Source organism: Leptodactylus fuscus, chromosome 2 (assembly GCF_031893055.1).
Source record: "Leptodactylus fuscus isolate aLepFus1 chromosome 2, aLepFus1.hap2, whole genome shotgun sequence".
Classification (NCBI taxonomy): domain Eukaryota; kingdom Metazoa; phylum Chordata; class Amphibia; order Anura; family Leptodactylidae; genus Leptodactylus; species Leptodactylus fuscus.
The window spans coordinates 73,839,963-73,859,026 of NC_134266.1; the positions used below are offsets into that span (position 1 = coordinate 73,839,963).

Genomic DNA, 19,064 nt, shown 5'->3' on the forward strand with positions numbered 1-19,064 from the left:
GTGTGAAGGTGAAAGGCGAAGTGCTGGGTGCTATATCCACCCCAGATTACCGACTTATGTGTAGTTCAGTGTCGGGAATATATTTAAGCCCCAGGTGTGGCCCATAAAAGGTTGCAGAGCCTGCAGTTCAGGGCAGATCCTCAGGAAGAGATGAAGTACCTGGATCTATCCTGACACCGAGAGCCTTGTAATAAGGTACAGGTTTTTTTTTATTTTTGATAGTAAGCCACATGTACAGTTAGTATTTTCTGTTTAATTACTGCTCAGACAAGCAGGATTTTGTTTGACGTTATTTTGCCTGAAGTTAAGGCTGTATTTTATTTTACTCATTTTTTTTTGTTCTTGACATGAGGTTTTATTCATTTTGCGTTTTTCTTAAATAAACCACTTTTCTGCAGGATTTGTGTCCCTGTCTCTAACCGGTTGGGTCCTCACCACTGCTTCTACCGAGCTACCTCCACACAATAGGCATGTGTCTAGTTTACCTTATGGAAAATCTTGTCCTTGTGTCAAACATCTACTTTCTTTTGTATTTTTTTGGGGGGCTAGACAAAATCTTTATTCATCATACCCTTGTCAGCAGATAATCCACTTTATTTTACAGTAGTGGCATAGTGAGTAAGATATCACAAAACCTCATAGGCATGCTGCAAAAAACCAACCTGCATCATAAATTTGCCATGATTGTGTTTCTAAAGTCACAGCATTTCAATTTACACCATATCTTTTAATCTTTGCAGAGATTATCACTGTAGAAATATCCCATTTTGAGTATTTTTTTTGCAATAGTGGCTTTCAGAAAAAAAAGCTTCTGACGTTGTAGGAAATTGAGCAGTGTCCACCCTAAATTATACAGTACTGAAATAAGATTAGAGATGAGCAAACAGGTTCAGATCAAATTAAACTCGATACATATTTTCCAAAAGTTTTGGGTTTGACTATTTGTTATGTTCAAACCCCTCCCCTGAGCCTCCATTTACTGTATTATACTCTGGGGTCTGTCTTATAATAACAGCATTTCCAATGACAAACTTATTCGACCCAAAATAAAACTGAACCCCAAATGAATCTGCCCATCTTTACAAATGGATAAATGAAAGGAATATATACAAAATATTGTTCATTAAACATACTGTATAGTATAATATTTGCGATATATCTAAAGAGGTACCTTACGATATATTAAATGTTCTGAGGTAATCAGGTACTTATAGACTAGAGTTTCATGAAGATATAAAGTCACCTGCAAGTCACAGTAAAGAAATGGGGTAACTAGTGTACAACATGTTGCAATTTCAACATTTCCCTGTAGAAAAAAGGTTTAATTTCAGGCAATTTTGCTTGTGTTGTTTGTTTCTATAAGTAAATTTACACAGCTGAAATGTTTCCCTAGGCTTACATTGAATAAAGTTAAAGGGGTTGTCTGGAGAATAGTATCTTATTCAACTGGTCCCAGGAATGGTGTTGCACCGATACAACGTTCGGCCACCTAGATTGCTCCATCCCCCCTTCTTCCCCGATCTAATAATAATAATTAACTGTGAGATAAGGGAAAGGGGGTGCAGAGTGACATGGATGGCCAAACTCTGCATTGGATCACATGATCTGGAGGGTCTTGATGTCACCGAAACCTCTGGGCCCATCATCAGTGATCCCCAGGACAAGGTACATAATTTCCTACTCCTTGGACAACCCCTTTTACAAAATTTGGTTTCTTGATCAAATTCCATGAAATACATATAGGATTTCTTTTCACCAGATTTGTCAATTTTTCACAATTGTTATTTAACAATAAAAAACTAAAGAAAATGAAATAAAGATTCAGTCACAAGAAACAAACAACTGAGTTAACATTTTCAACTCTTGAAATGAAAATTATATTTAACTTACATGGGAATTATTAAACACGAATTCAACTGTTCATTTCTGAAATAAGATACTGAGATACTTCACACCGGAATTTTAGACTAGAATGAAATATTTGGATTAAAACCATGAAAATTTTCAATTCCGAATGAGAAGTCCATTCTTGTAAACCATTAGACCTACAACCACTGTTGATGCTACAACTGCTGAAAATCCAACAAAAGTCAGTAAACCACCCACAGATGGCAAGTTTCTTTCCCAGACTGTAGTTGTAATTGGAAAGGCTGGAATATCCTACAATAATATGAAAAAAGGAAAATAAAAACATTAATTCTATATTAATTCTAAATGATTTCAAAAGTTCCCCATATACAACATAAAAGTCAGTTGAAATGCTAAATTCGGTCTACGATTGTCTGGTCAATAGCAGACGTCAATGAATATATTATTATCATTATTATTATTATACACTGTATAGCATTCGGCCAATCAATGCTGGTTCTGAATCGAATCTTTACTGCGAATAGGAGAAGTATTCGAATGAGTAGGAGTATTTGGAATACCGTAATATTCTATCAAATACCTACTCGATCGAATACTACTCGCTCATCTCGACTTATTACCAAAAGTCAGAATTGGTTGTCAATGCAGGATAGAACGACAATATGATTAAGAATGACCATCTGCATGATGTTATTGTAACAATAACAATAACTAATAATGTTTTCACACTCAGTAGACATTTTTATGTATGAAAATTTCATGAAATATGTGAAAATATCTGAAAAGAATTGTTGCCATAGATTTCACTTTGCAATATCAAGGGAAAAATCCACAACAAATCCAGAGGAAATCAGACACAGATATGGCATGTCAACCACAGTCTATCCTCATATCTATGCAGATGTTTTGCTGAACCATATGAATATATATTTTTTTTTTTTTAAAGCAAACAAACCTTGTTTCAGTTTATTGGTGTACAATCCACAGCAAAAAGTGCCAACAAATATGACTTCTATGCAAGTAACCAAATACAGTTACCTGTTGTGCTATGAAAAGTACTGTAATATACTATTTAGAATCATAATTGAGCTCTTACCATTGACTGTGGTTCTGGCTTCCATATATCACATTCTGGAATCTTTCCCATCTCAAATAAAATCTAAAACACAATTCATGGGATATATTAAAGATTTACAGTTTGTAATTGCCTAAATTCATCTAACTATAAGGTTAAGTTCACACTGGTGTTGTTTTGTTCATTGTTCTGATCCATTGTAAGATTAGAACAATACACTGAAAAGCCAATGTAATGGTGGATGTAATTTAGCATTTACATTCTGTTATGATTGCCACTTGGAACTGGGAATCTTCCTCTTCGGGAATGATGATTCATAACTTTTTTTTTAATAAGAGAAACAAAATTCTAAAATTACCCCTTTCTGTTATAACATATTATTCTCCATCATTAACAATATTACATCAAATTTGGTGAATACCAGGACTATACTTTGTACTGGAATGCATTGTGGTCATTGCCGTGAGAATTGTCTGTGCAGCTAACCGCTACAGGATGCTGATGCAGTGCACTAGCATCCCGTCACGGCATCCTGCTCCTGATTAGGTCCGAAAGAATGGGCCTACTCGGGGGTGAGTCTCGGACACCATAGCTGAGTTAGCCACGGAATGTTTCTTTTTTCCGCTAGCTGAGAAAAAATCACTAGTGGGGGAAAAAGCGAGGGGCTCTCATTGAAGTGTATGGGAGCCTTTTTTGCGGAATCCACCTCAAAATCCACCTGCAAAAAATTCTGTGTAAAATATACCGTTAGCGGTCTGTGTGCTTTAGGATGACTGTAATATTAACTATGAACAGTAGGGAAACAGTAGTAGGGGAACTGAGCATGCTCAGTATGCTCAGTTCCCCTGCTACTGTTCCCCTGCTACTGCGCCAGTGCAGGATTACAAGCAATGAAGCCAGAAGTAGAAGATGAGGAAGACGGGACCCGTGGACATCGCTGCAAGAAGAAAAAAGATGTAGGCGTGGCTAAAGATGATGTTGGACCATGATTGCTCGCCCAGTATGCACGATACGGTATGATTATCATCTTCTTTTTTAGGGTATTATTTTAAAACGGGGGGGGGGGGGGTAGTTTAATATAACATTAACAATGCCTGAATGGCCTTTTTAAAGGCTATTAATGCATATGTGCATTAATGCTTTTTAGGAGTCAACATGAGTTCCATCATTAAAGTGGAATCCAGGGAAAAAAATTCAATACATTCTATGATTTTTTAATGCCGCTTCTTTCTCATCAGGAAGCTTTTCTCTCAACAAAGAAGGAAATTCTCCCCTCCTTTCTGTGTTTAGGGACTATCACAATCCAAGGCTCTCACACTTCTTCTAAGATCTCAAAAAACATTTCAATTTTTAGATTATGTCTCTTCTAGGTCTTGAACCCAGGATCTTAATGTGCAAGGCCACAAAATAGGGAGGCAAGCCACACTAGTGAACATATTAGAGGGTTTTCATTCTGAAAAACCTCAGCACCAATGATACAGAAAGTATTCATGTATAGAAATCTATATATATGACAGTAGCTTAAAAGTGGAAAAAGTATATTGTGGCTAAAGAGGAACACCGCTATTGAGGCTTTTATGCTGCAAAGCTCCTTTTTCTAACATGAAGTAAGTGTGCAGTTCACATCACCATGTTTCTGTCTTTTATATAAGAGGTCCTGAGTTCAAAACCCAGCAGCGATACATTATAAATATTGGCTAAAATATTTAGTGGCATCTCAGTAACCGTCTGAGATTGCTACGAGGTGATAGTCTCTTAATACAGAAGGGAGGGGAGAGAATTTCTAGAGAAAAGCTTTTTGTCAAGAAAGAAGAGGCAAAAAGTCATCTAAAGTGTTGAAACTTTTAATGGCTGCACTTTCTAAAGTAAATTTGGTAACCACTTTAATGCTACGAGTGAATAGAAACCCCATGCGCTATCAGACTTTGGCCACTAACAAACACATACATAAAAATGTTCCAAAAACAATCTGTGGTGTAATTTTCTCATCCGCAATATCTAAAAATAAAAAGTCTATACAAAAGTGACATTTACTATTGGTGTTATTTTAGAGCTATTTTTGGCATATGTAATATTAGTAACAGAACTGCCCTAGTCTGGGAAAGCTAAAATGTTACTTATTACAACAATGTATGACCCCATGGGGAACAAGAAAATTTACTTCTCTGGTAGCTCTTTCTCCAGCTTGGATTGCTCCTTCAAGATATCCACTCCACTCAGTGGCTGTCTCTGTGCCAGCAAAGAAAATACGGCCAAAAGGTTGTCGAAGAACCCTTAAAATATATGGAAAGAACAAAAAAATAGAATAAAGAGAATAAAAAAATAAAATGTATGGCATACAGCTAACATACGGTATTTTTAGTATTTCTATTGGCATCTTTATCATTTTTTTCATGATGTTCAGTGCACATTTTTGTTAGCTGACCTGAGATGATACAAATAAGAATTGCCACCTTCTGAAAAAAAAATAGTCTACAAAAATAAAGACTACTTTTGGCTTTATAACACTAAAATTCATCTGATGACTCCTTCATAGACTTGCCATGACCTTATCCTTTTTTCATATAACAAATGGAGAACAAAAAATACCCATTACATGATAATGTTGTCCCATAGGAACCCTAACACAGTTATGATATTAATAATAAATTTTTAGTGTTTTAATAGTATTGATTTTTATATGAGTCAAGTAAAAAGGCTCATGGGGCCAAATCACTTGAAGACACACTTTAACATCTCAATTTTTGTTATATGAAATAGTTATAAGTACTAGAGATGAGCAAGTAGTATTCGATCGAGTAGGTATTCGATTGAATACTACGGTATTCGAAATACTCGTACTCGATAGAGTACCACTTGCTGTTTGAATGTAAAAGTTATGCTATACAGTCAGCCAATCAACGCTGGTTCTTCTCCTACCTTTAGAAGTCTTCTCCGTGCAGCTTCCCCGCGGCGTCTTCCGGCTCTGAATTCACTCTGCCAGGCATCGGGCCTGGACAGAGCCGACTGCGCATGTCCGCTTGTAGTGCGGGAATGCGAAGTCGGCTCTGCCCAGGCCCGATGCCTGGCAGAGTGTATTCAGAGCTGGAAGATGCCAGGGGACGCTGCACGGAGAAGACTTCTTGGAGGATCCAGCCCGACCCTCAGTATAATTTGATCGAACGTTGCCTACCCCTGAAACGAGCATTGTCCCCCCATAGACTATAATAGGGTTTGATATTCGATTTGAGTAGTCAAACATTGAAGGGCTACTCGAAACAAATATCGAACCTCGAACATTTTACTGTTCGCTCATCTCTAATAAGTACATTAAACCATTATGTTTCTAAAATGAAAAATGAAGCAAGTTTCTAATGAGTCGTGTGTGAACACCCCACCCCCATCCTAGGATCAAGGATAAGTGCCTGATTGGTGGAGGTCCATCTGTCGGGACCCTGCATGAATTACAATGCGGCAGTTCAATATAACTCTACATGGCTCTGTAGATAGCTTAGTGTTGTTATTATGGTCTCAATGAGGGTCTCAGCAGTTATATCCCGCCGTCATCCTTTATCCTGTGGACTCTTAAACAAAATGTTCTATTTTTGCATTTACAGTACCCATTCAGACATACGCCTCGATGGTGACTGACTGCCAACAAATCCTGTTTGCGGTTCTAATCCTGCAGTCATGAGCTACACTACTTTCTCTTCCTCATGTCATATTGTCTGGAGGTGAGCAAGAGGAGAGACTACTAAAACGGAGTAACAGATCCCTTTAGAAACCAGTTGTTGTTTTGACTTAAAAAATACTTCCATCCTTCCCACCTACTCTCAGCATTCACCGCCCTTGGCCTAACGTGGATGGGATTGTAGCAAATCCTATTCACACAGGAAAATAAACACAGCGGGCATGCTGCGATTTCCAATACTGTCGCTATTTTGGAAATCATAGCATGTCAATTATACCTACAGAAACTATAGAGGACTTTCTGTGTTTTAAATTGATGCAGAAAAAACCGCAACATGTTGCTTGCTGTAGTTTTTCCTGCAGTGCTTATAATTAAAAGCCTAATTTTATTCAGTTTTGAAAAATATTTTACAATTGTGATTTCTGATAATATTGTCCTTTTAAAAACTTACCTTCCATACTGAGTTAGGATTCCAGGTGGGAAATAAGCCGTATAGCAGCCCCCAGAATACTGTTCCTCACACCAGTTCTTCTCCTCGTAATGCACTGGCTGTTGGTATATGTAGAGTTACCAAATGAATAATACAACATAGTCAGACTATAATGATACTCAAAATGCCCTTCTTCATACCTTCCCTTAGTAAATTAATGAACATTAGATTCAATTCACAAGGAAGAATTTTGGCATTGATTTTGGGGTGGATTCTGCTTCAGAACCCTGAATCTGCCTCCAACTGTATTCAGTGGGAGGCCGAGACTGATGTAGGGCACGGAGAAAATAAGCGTCTGGCTTGATCTTACCGTAAACTACATAACTAATTCAATCGCAGAACTTACAGAGTAAGACCGAGGGAAAAAGTCAAAACTCTGCCTCAAATTTATTTTCATTTTGTGTACAGAACTTTTAGGCTAAAGCCCTACGTAGCGAGCTGCAGACAAAAAATGCTGTAGTATAGACTGTGGCGGAAACACATCTTTGTTTTTGTTCCGCAGTTCTTTTCACAGAAAGTCCTTCTGCGGACCTTCCGCCTATATTACACCTATACAGTAAACGCCAGCATTTCCAGGTACTGTATAATAGACTTGCTTTGATTTGCAAAAATGCTTGCGTTTTTAAAACTGCAGCATTTCCGCTGCAAATTTTTTCTGCAGTGTCTATATGGAATTAGCCAGAATCCCATACACTTTTGCACGTAATATAAAATGCAGCATTTATTGCCACAGCAAAAAACAAAACACTGCTTTTTCGCAACGTGGAGCTCAAGTCTATAGTAGCATAAAAGGCATGCTGAATTTCCTTACTCTTGTAAGCAGGACACACTATATAAATTCTATTACAGGGGCTACAGTATCTATAGGGTGAAATTAAGGAAATAATGACTTGTTATCGTTCAAATAAGTTTGGATTAAAAAAAAAGATATATTTTTATGTCAAGTTAAGGGTTTGAGTCACCATTGACTTTGTTGGCATAGCAATAGGATATACCACCAATTTCTAATCAGCAAGAGTCACAAAGAGATAACCTCTTTAGTGCAAGTTATATCTAAGGCTTGTGAACAAGCAAACAATAGTTTTATTTTATATATAGTGGTTATTTGCTGGGATTTACTGCCTGTAGCCTTTATTGTTCACATCAGTGTTTCCATATTTATGTATATAAATGCATAATCCTGGTTGTGTATTAATCACAGTTGACATAAAGTCCATACTCCAATAACTGTAAAGTGTGTACATTAAATATTAAAGTGATCTTACATGTAGAGCTTCCTCTGAATCCAATACTCTTGCATACAGCTCACAGATCCTTCTTTTTCTATACATGAAAAGCAGGAAATATTTATTTAATTTTTTTATTTTCCTTTTCAATAAAATGTTTCTCTAATATATATATTATATAATTTACATTCTGACATTCCCATTAACTACATGTCTAAGTATATAGGCTCCTATTATCTATGGTAGGGGGAACACTGTAGGAGAAATATACCAATGATTTTACAGTTTGTCATAAATTTAAACACACAAAAATTTGGAACTTAGTATCTCTGTAAGTACGGAATTGAATGTATCAGTAATTATAAGAGGGGTAGTGTCAGTAATTATGGGGAGGGGGACCGTATAAACAATTTTTAAGCCACGTCCCGCTTAAGAACAAAGTCATATAGAGGACTCTACAGTGCCTCCTGTCACCCAGATTGTACTCTGCCCCCAATGTTTCCCTATACAAATTATTCTCCTTTTTTTTTCAATATTCCTCTTAATGTCCTACATAGATTAATGCCCCCGTCAGCGCCTCCAAACAATATAATGGCCTTTCAATGCCCCCACACATTTTAATTGTCCCATCAGCGCCTCACACAGTTTAATGCCCACTTTCGTGTCCGAATACAATTTAATGTCAGTGTCAGATGCATTTAAATTGCCCACACACAGTCTAATACCCCCTTCAGTGTCCTAACAAAGTTAAATGACCTACCTAAGTGCCCCTACATTCAGTGCCCCCCAGTACTCACTGCTCTGCTCCAGGGCCCCTCACTTTCTCAGTTGCTGAGCTGTGATGTGTCATGTACTCCCAGAGCAGAGAAGGAGCATGGAGCACAGTGATGAGTGATAAACCACTACTTTCTTACTGGCATCTTGTAGGTTACAGGCCTAAGGCAATTTGCAGCCTACAAGTCAGAGAGTGTTAGGGCTTCAGGATTGGGTCTGGATACCTCATCTCCCTTGTACTGCAAAGCAGTACTTTTAATAAGTGGTTTGGATACCTGGTTGCATACATCTATGTAGTAAATATTTAGTTAATACAGATATCTTATGTGTTTAAAGCAATACAGAACAATACATACACTCAATACTACCTAAATTGCAAACCTATACACAAACAATAAAATGAAAAAAAAAGAAATCTCTTACCGATCATCTTTTGTAAGATTGACCAATCTCCTTGACTTGCGGGCGAGTATGAATCTACAATCAAAGGAAACATTTTGGTAACATTTTGTATTTTCGTTAATATGCTCTTATTTTTTTTATTTTAAACTGAAATTTTGACTGTGTTTTCATATCAACATGGACAACCAAATATTTTTACGTTCATACATAAGTGATACTAATAGCCTTCATTTGCCAACCTGGGCCTAGTTCCCGAGGAGACCCAGCATATCTTCTGCGGCATATATCAGAAGACCACTGTTTACCGCTCCTGGGCTGCGAAATGACTGTGTTCATTACACACTGTGTATCAGCTATTCGTAAACTGTGGAGTCACTTTGTAAATGACGGTGTGCAGTATACTGTAGTATTATGTTATGTTGCTGTAGTTGTATTTTATTATCCATGTTTTATAAGGTCACTGTGTCCTGTGACATTGCTGCATGTCTTTACCTTTCCTTTTATGTCACAGCATTTAAAATCCATGGACACTATGACATCACTGTGTTTTATTTGTGCCATAGACCTGTTGTGATAGGGGATAGTTAATATTTCACCAGTTTTCTATGCAAAAGTGGCTCATTTTTGGCTATTTTGCACATATACCAAAAATATATCCCTTTTTCATCTTCAGACCTGCTTGCTTCTTTAGGGAACCATGAACAAGGTGGGGATCAAAGTAGGCTGGGCCAGGAATACCTTAGTCCAACAGATGTACTATGGCTCCCGCTAGAAAACTGGTTTATGGGGATAATGTCACTCCTTAAGGAGAGACCACCTTTTCAGGTGTGTGGAGACTTATACAGAAAAGGTGGTCTCTCCTTAAGGAGTGATATTATCCCCATAATCTGGTCTCTCAGCTTCTCACTTCTACCAAATCAATCCTCTCTAGGCTGCACTGATGAAGTCCAACCAGACAGAAATGGTGCCGTCCGTAGCTGAGAAATTGATTTTGTTATAACCCCGCATTATGTAGTAAAGACTTCTGGGAAAGTAGGGCATGATGTTCAGGGTGCTTCTCATAGAGAGCAGCATAACAGAGGCACTGTCTCCCTGTTTACCTCTTGGGAGACAGATTTGCATAGAAAACTGGTGTGTGTTATACCAGTGAGTTATTACTGTACTATTTAATCATATGAACCATTATTTCTGAATTATCACCGTCGCATCACTGGGGCTATAACCTCATTGATGTCACTTCACTTTGACTATTACCCATGTGTTGTGGCATAACTGTCTTCACTATCCTTATTTGGAGATATCATCACTGTTTATTATCTAAGTAATCTTTATATTGTGATATTTCTATATTTATTATACCTGTAATTTTAGGTAACTGTTTATTATTTCTGTGCTATTACGACAGATGTCAGGAATGGGTTAAATTACTATATTGCTCCCAAAGTTATTGATACATTCATTATAATAATATAATGGTGTGCCAAAAATTTAAGTCATAAATACAAATTCTGTTCAAGATTTGGTCATTTTTAGTCTTTAAAGAGCTCCCCCTCCCTCTTCCCCTCCTTTTATTTTACCCTCCCTCTCTAAGCCAGTGCCACCCCCTTAGAGTTAGTTGAATCTTGTGACTAGTTGAGTCTGCGCCATTATTCTTAACTTAGAAGACATTATACCCCATTATTGCAGGCACTGAGCCATCAGGTTTTGTATCATCGAGGGTTAGACCAATAGGTGCTTCTTCATCTTCTATAATCATGCTTCCACAATAATCTAGAGAATCAAAAAAAAAATTACTAATAATAAACTTTTAGGTGATTTTTCAGGATAAACCATAATGTGTATGTACATGAGGAATATGAATATTATCCTACTTATACCCTGCATGTTGTAGAAGTTCAAGCTTCTGTAGTCTCTATTTCTAATTCGCAGTTGTCCCTGAGCTAGTGGGAGTCTCCCATAGGCAGCACATGGAGAAAACAAGAGATTTACCCCCTAACTCAACTTCCACTCAGAAATGTCAACAACATGGAGGGCATTACAAGTAGAATTAAACAGTATGGATGTGAATTAGACACTCTGATTAGACCGAAAACATGCTGTTAGTAGAATGTCAATGAGTGTATTCCTGCATCTATGTATTGGTATCTGTTAGAGATGAGCGAGTACTGTTCGGATCAGCCGATCCGAATAGCACGCTCGCATAGAAATGAATGGACGTAGCCGGCACGCGGGGGGTTAAGCGGCCGGCCACCGTCAAAGCGGAAGTACCAGGTGCATCCATTCATTTCTATGGAGTGTGCTGTTCGGATCGGCTGATCCGAACAGTACTCGCTCATCTCTAGTATCTGTCATTTAAAACCTCTTAGAGATGAAAGTCCATCTTGGAAACCAAGAAGGATTTAGCAGCGAATTCATAGTGAACCATTTACAGGGGGAGGAGAGGAGTCTGATAAGTAAAGAATGAGGGATTATGTTTAAAGTAAAAGTTTCCTAAAATCGCCAATACTATTGAGTTAAGGTTTGATGCACCTGCAGTGACCGCTTAACTGTCTGCTAAGAATTACAAGTAGAGGATTAAACTGTACTTGCTTGCTATTAAGACCTAGAGTCTCACTATATAAATTATCTGTGATGGTGAAAATGCATGTGTTGTCATGCCCTTGCCTGAATATAGACTACACTTCCACTGAGTATAACTACAATTTCCAACCACTAGGTGGAGTATTATGAGAGTAATATCAGCTAAATTATATCCACTAATTATATGCTAAAACTGCTGATGGACTAAATACATTCTACTTCTACTGAATTTTCTTCAACTAGATGCTTCTATGTGAGGAAGCAATAGTAGAGAACTTTCATGAAGGGTACTACGCTGTGAACATCCAGCAAGTTCAATACAGGAACACAGTGAATGGAGGTGTAGATCTATCATCGCACCCACCATATGTCTACACATTGATCTGGTGTCCTGTTCTCCCTACCTGTACACTGCTTTCAAGAAGTCTGCAGCTTCTTATAGCCCCAGGAGCTCTACAGAAATTAGTGTAAATCTGTCTACTTCTGACTAGCTGCTTGTGTTATTGCTAGATCTCCTATATTATGATCACTTGGGCTTTGCTCGGCCATTTGTTTGCTGTTTTACAGGTACTCTTAACAGATTTACATGTAAAGAAACCAGTAGTAGTAAAACTAGATGGGTGAGGGGGCAGACTTCTCTGTATTGTACACATCTCCTGCCTCAGAGAGAAATGCAAAATGTGCTGCAGCCATAATGGGGCTATTAGCAACAGAAAAATTATAGGAAATGTATGAAGATTTATACAGCAATAGAATAGTTTGATCAGCAAGGCCCTTTAAATCTTTGAACTTATGATAAAAAAATAAAAAAAATCAGATGCCCTTTCAGTCTTCAAAACTTAAATGATATTCTGGTAATTACATGTTATCATCTATCCCCTAGGGTAAGGAAGACTGTCTGATTGGCGAGGGTTGCCGCTCCATCACTCGCTATAGGACTGCTGAAGTCGAGTACAATCCTTAGCTGTATCTTGGCGGTCCCAAAAAATTAAATGCATCAACAACATGCATGTTCGTTCTGACAATCCATTCTTAAAGAACACATAGGACCCCTGTTCTTTTGATTGCTAGGGGTCCCAGAAGTTGGACCTCCATGGTTCAGACATTTCTCCCCTGTCCCGAGGTTAAGTGATAACTTGTAATAACCAGAATACCCCTTTAATAAACTAGTATCTTAAATTAAAATAAAACACAATTTTTGATCTTTTTAAGATAAATTGGCACATAATGTGCAAATACTACAGTATGAAAGTGCAGTCCCTGATATCTATGAGCCCATACCTTTCTTCCTCCAGAAGGCTTCCTTGTAATAAACCATGCACTTTATTACTGAGCCCATAGGAACACGATTTATTAGCTGATTTCTTAGTGGAGGCAAACTCGGATTAAAATGAATTTTAAGACAAAGAGCAGGTGGAATGGCACTGATGACATATTTGGCCTGTAACAGAGTAGAAGTGCTTTAGACACAAGAACATCATTTCACCGCTCTCCATTAAACTATAGGGTCATGTAAATTTTGATTTATTAGCCAGGATGTTTATAGGTGAATAAAACTTTATTAGAATCCACAAAATGTGTTTATTTGTATCTTTCAAACAGCAGTTTAAGTCGGGTCCATGTTCCTTATCTGGGATAAGTGAATGGGATGTGTTACATTTGAGGAAAAGGCATCTATTAGAGTAATGGAATATAGTGGCAGTGCTGCCACTAAACCTCCAAGCTGCTTGCTCTTCAGATGACTAAGTTTACCTCCTTCTGGGTATAGCGGCATGGTTAGTGACTATAGTACATATCAGGAATAGCTTAGCAGACGGTGGAAAAGTTCACAACCCTTACCTAGTGTTGTGGTGTCATGATTATGTCTCCTGGTGCAGACTGCCTTTGTGTGTGTAGAAAGGGTTAAATAAGTTTTCCCGTATCTGCAAATACTTGTTACTGTTTGTATAATGAAAGGTTATATAATCTTCGAGTATACTTTCCATATAAAAACCAGCCCATGGTCATGTGATGATCCAGAACCTTGTACCTGGGTTAAAGGTTGGATACCAGGGAGCCAGTTAGACAACACACCCTTAGGAGTAGTCTGCAGCTAAACCAGTTAGACACTGGGAGTCCAACTCCATGAAGCATTACAACATTATAGGTTTGGGGTTACTCTGTCTTGGGAAGTCTCTTCCCAGCATTACTGTGTCTCAGTGCGCAAAGTGGGGTCAATAAAGATACGACATGAGGAGGAGCATGGTGGTGAGGAACTCAAGCGGGCATGCCTTGCATGTCAATCCTCCCTCCTGGTTTGTTTTACTTTTTTGTTTTCAAATAAAGAAATAAGTTTTTAAAGAAAAACTCTTTGAACGGGTGAGTGCCCCCCTTTTCTTCTTCCACATATTCTACTCCACTGTATATTGGGATGTAGAGCACCACCCGGGAGTTTGTTTTTGTGACCGTCCCCATATGCCTTTAAAAACTACAGGGTGCATACACAGCAGTACAATATAAGCAATAGTGCCACTTATTTTTGGACTCATCTTGCTAACAATGTTTATACAAAAATTATCCCCAAAATTAAATTTTTTTCAAAGAAAAAAAAAATAGAAAAAAAAAGAAAGCAATTGCCTACCTCATATATTTCATGATTGACAGTTTCTACTGTAACATTCTCAGCAGATTGATCAACACGCACAACAGGCCTCTGCAGTTTTACCCGACCTTGTAACCGTTCTGCCATCTTTTCACTAATCTGTCCTGCTCCACCAACAAACTTTCTCTCCTTAAGAAAATCATAAAGTTTAGAAAGAAGCATTAAGAAATGACTATAACTACAGTCCTATGAAAAAGTTTGGGCACCCCTATTAATCTTAATCATTTTTAGTTCTAAATATTTTGGTGTTTGCAGCAGCCATTTCAGTTTGATATATCTAATAACTGATGGACACAGTAATATTTCAGGATTGAAATGAGGTTTATTGTACTAACAGAAAATGCGCAATATGCATTAAACCAAAATTTGACCGGTGCAAAAGTATGGGCACCCTTATCATTTTATTGATTTGAATACTCCTAACTACTTTTTACTGACTTACTGAAGCACAAAATTGGTTTTGTAACCTCAGTGAGCTTTGAACTTCATAGCCAGGTGTATCCAATCATGAGAAAAGGTATTTAAGGTGGCCAATTGCAAGTTGTTCTACTATTTGAATCTCCTCTGAAGAGTGGCATCATGGGCTACTCAAAACAACTCTCAAATGATCTGAAAACAAAGATTGTTCAACATAGTTGTTCAGCGGAAGGATACAAAAAGCTGTCTCAGAGATTTAACCTGTCAGTTTCCACTGTGAGGAACATAGTAAGGAAATGGAAGACCACAGGGACAGTTCTTGTTAAGCCCAGAAGTGGCAGGCCAAGAAAAATATCAGAAAGGCAGAGAAGAAGAATGGTGAGAACAGTCAAGGACAATCCACAGACCACCTCCAAAGAGCTGCAGCATCATCTTGCTGCAGATGGTGTCACTGTGCATCGGTCAACTATACAGCGCACTTTGCACAAATAGAAGCTGTATGGGAGAGTGATGAGAAAGAAGCCGTTTCTGCACGTATGCCACAAATAGAGTTGCCTGAGGTATGAAAAAGCACATTTGGACAAGGCAGCTTCATTTTGGAAACAAAAATTGAGTTGTTTGGTTATAAAAAAAAAGGCGTTATGCATGGCGTCCAAAAAGAAACAGCATTCCAAGAAAAACACATGCTACCCACTGTAAAATTTGGTGGAGGTTCCATCATGCTTTGGGGCTGTGTGGCCAATGCCGGCATCGGGAATCTTGTTAAAGTTGAGGGTCGCATGGATTCCACTCAGTATCAGCAGATTCTTGAGAATAATGTTCAAGAATCAGTGACGAAGTTGAAGTTACGCCGGGGATGGATATTTCAGCAAGACAATGATCCAAAACACCGCTCCAAATCCTCAGGCATTCATGCAGAGGAACAATTACAATGTTCTGGAATGGCCATCCCAGTCCCCAGACCTGAATATCATTGAACATCTGTGGGATGATTTGAAGCGGGCTGTCCATGCTCGGCGACCATCTAACTTAACTGAACTTGAATTGTTTGTCCAAAATACCTTTATCCAGGATCCAGGAACTGATTAAAAGCTACAGGAAGCGACTAGAGGCTGTTATCTTTGCAAAAGGAGGATGTACTAAATATTAATGTCACTTTTCTGTTGAGGTGCCCATACTTTTGCACCGGTCAAATTTTGGTTTAATGCATATTGCGCATTTTCTGTTAGTACAATAAACCTCATTTCAATCCTGAAATATTACTGTGTCCATCAGTTATTAGATATATCAAACTGAAATGGCTGTTGCAAATACCAAAATATTTAGAACTAAAAATGATTAAGATTAATAGGGGTGCCCAAACTTTTTCATAGGACTGTATAATGAAACAATGATAGTAATTGCATAATATGTGTATACAAAATTCTACATTGATGTGTCCCTTAGTTATTCCTCCTGGAAACGTATAACTACAGTGACATATGGATATTACCATGATACCTGTAAAGTTCATTTTACACTTTGATACTGTCCAGTAGGTTCTTATCAATGACAGTCTGTTTAGTTACACATCCTATAGACTTGCACATTCTCAGTCAGCGCCCTCTATTGATGTGCATACTTGAGGCACTGGCATCCTAATTACATCATGGAAGTCAGATTTGCATATTCTTCCCATATTGTGTTTATTCAGGTGTGAATTCATTCATGCATTTCCAGAGGTATTATTAGAGGAACTGACAATGTAGGACTTTAAGAAGAATATGCTCAAGAGTTATTATTTCATGAATAATACTGGTAAATACTGAAACAAACATAGCAGGATGATGGATTTTTATATTTACCTGCCCACCATTAGAGGTTGAAAAAATTCTTGTAGTTCCTCCACATTGCTTTACATACCACAAGAACCAAAGAGCTGAGACTTCATGAGGTTCTGATGTTACATTTACATTCACGAAAAGTGTTGCAAAATTCTTGGCTGTCCTGCAAGATCATAGGCAGTTAATACATAGAAATATTAAAGGGATAACTCCTTTAAGTTTTGAATCAGCCGAGGGCAGTGAAAAAAATGTAAAAAAAATTCATACTGCCCTGGTGTCTGTCCGACATGTTCCAGTCCTTCTGCTCAACAGGTCTCTTGCGGAGCTCTGCTGAAGCCGCTGATTGTCCTCAGCAGTCACGTGCGGACAATGTGACAGATAAATATGCATTTTCCTTACTTTTTTCACTGCCCATGGCTGATTTAAAAGTTAAAAGGGTGTCCAAATTTGCCTGGGCAACCCCTTTGAACACTATAAATGTCTTCAAGAACAGGGGATGTATTGTTTAATCTTACTATGTAATTTTTCAGTCTTGAATTAAATGGGACATAGAGATACTGAGCTCTGCATTTATTTAAAGTGCTTTTACACCTACAGTCCTATGAAAAAGTTTGGGCACCCCTATTAATCTTAATCATTTTTAGTTCTAAATATTTTTGCAGCAGCCATTTCAGTTTGATATATCTAATAACTAGAGATGAGCGAACAGTGTTCTATCGAACTCATGTTCGATCGGATATTAGGCTGTTCGGCATGTTCGAATCGAATCGAACACCGCGTGGTAAAGTGCGCCATTACTCGATTCCCCTCCCACCTTCCCTGGCGCCTTTTTTGCTCCAATAACAGCGCAGGGTAGGTGGGACAGGAACTACGACACCGGTGACATTGAAAAAAGTAGGCAAAACCCATTGGCTGCCGAAAACATGTGACCTCTAATTTAAAAGAACAGCGACGCCCAGCTTCGCGTCATTCTGAGCTTGCAATTCACCGAGGACGGAGGTTTCCGTCCAGCTAGCTAGGGCTTAGATTCTGGGTAGGCAGGGACAGGCTAGGATAGGAAGGAGAAGACAACCAACAGCTCTTATAAGAGCTAAATTCCAGGGAGAAGCTTGTCAGTGTAACGTGGCACTGACGGGCTCAATCGCCGCAACCCAGCTTTCCCAGGATCCTGAATGGAATACACTGTCAGTGTATTCCCGTATACCCGATATATACCCCGATACCCGTTCCAACGGTGTGCCCCCCCACCTTCACCCCAGAAATACCCTGCAAGTCCCCTAGCAATAGAATTGGGGCTATATACACCCACAATTTTTACTACTGGTATACAGTGCCATTGTCTGACTGGGAATTCAAAGAATATATTGGGAATACAAATACCCTCATTTCTTGCTACTGCCATATAGTGCCAGTGTCTGACTGGGAATTCAAAGAATATATTGGGGTTACGTGCACCCACAATTTTTACTACTGGTATACAGTGCCATTGTCTGACTGGGAATTCAAAGAATATATTGGGGTTATAAATACCCTCATTTCTTGCTACTGCCATATAGTGCCAGTTTCTGACTGGTAATTCAAAGAATATATTGGGGTTACGTGCACCCACAATTTTTACTACTGGTATACAGTGCCATTGTCTGACTGGGAATTCAAAGACTATATTGGGGTTATAAATACCCTCATTTCTTGCTACTGCCATATAGTGCCAGTTTCTGACTGGTAATTCAAAGAATATATTGGGGTTACGTGCACCCACAATTTTTACTACTGGTATACAGTGCCATTGTCTGACTGGGAATTCAAAGAATATATTGGGGTTATAAATACCCTCATTTCTTGCTACTGCCATATAGTGCCATTGTCTGACTGGGAATTCAAAGAATATATTGGGGTTACGTGCACCCACAATTTTTACTACTGGTATACAGTGCCATTGTCTGACTGGGAATTCAAAGAGTATATTGGGAATACAAATACCCTCATTTCTTGCTACTGCCATATAGTGCCAGTGTCTGACTGGTAATTCAAAGAATATATTGGGGTTACGTGCACCCACAATTTTTACTACTGGTATACAGTGCCATTGTCTGACTG

The 19,064-nt window shown here is 38.4% G+C and overlaps 1 protein-coding gene across 1 annotated transcript in view; it reads right to left on the bottom strand.

Annotated features, from left to right (window-relative positions):
• Positions 1 to 1,897: 1,897 nt before the first annotated feature.
• The window catches only part of LOC142194711 (amine oxidase [flavin-containing]-like), a 67,408-nt gene continuing 50,241 nt past the window's right edge, over positions 1,898 to 19,064 (bottom strand). Inside the window, exons 6-15 of the mRNA XM_075264020.1 lie at positions 16,989 to 17,130; positions 14,707 to 14,856; positions 13,368 to 13,527; positions 11,180 to 11,276; positions 9,528 to 9,581; positions 8,370 to 8,427; positions 7,066 to 7,163; positions 5,106 to 5,217; positions 2,966 to 3,028; positions 1,898 to 2,160 (exon numbers count right to left, since the gene is read on the bottom strand). Coding sequence (XP_075120121.1) covers positions 2,005 to 2,160; positions 2,966 to 3,028; positions 5,106 to 5,217; positions 7,066 to 7,163; positions 8,370 to 8,427; positions 9,528 to 9,581; positions 11,180 to 11,276; positions 13,368 to 13,527; positions 14,707 to 14,856; positions 16,989 to 17,130 — 1,090 coding nt within the window. The 3' untranslated portion in view covers positions 1,898 to 2,004. The remainder of the gene's footprint in view (positions 2,161 to 2,965; positions 3,029 to 5,105; positions 5,218 to 7,065; positions 7,164 to 8,369; positions 8,428 to 9,527; positions 9,582 to 11,179; positions 11,277 to 13,367; positions 13,528 to 14,706; positions 14,857 to 16,988; positions 17,131 to 19,064) is intronic.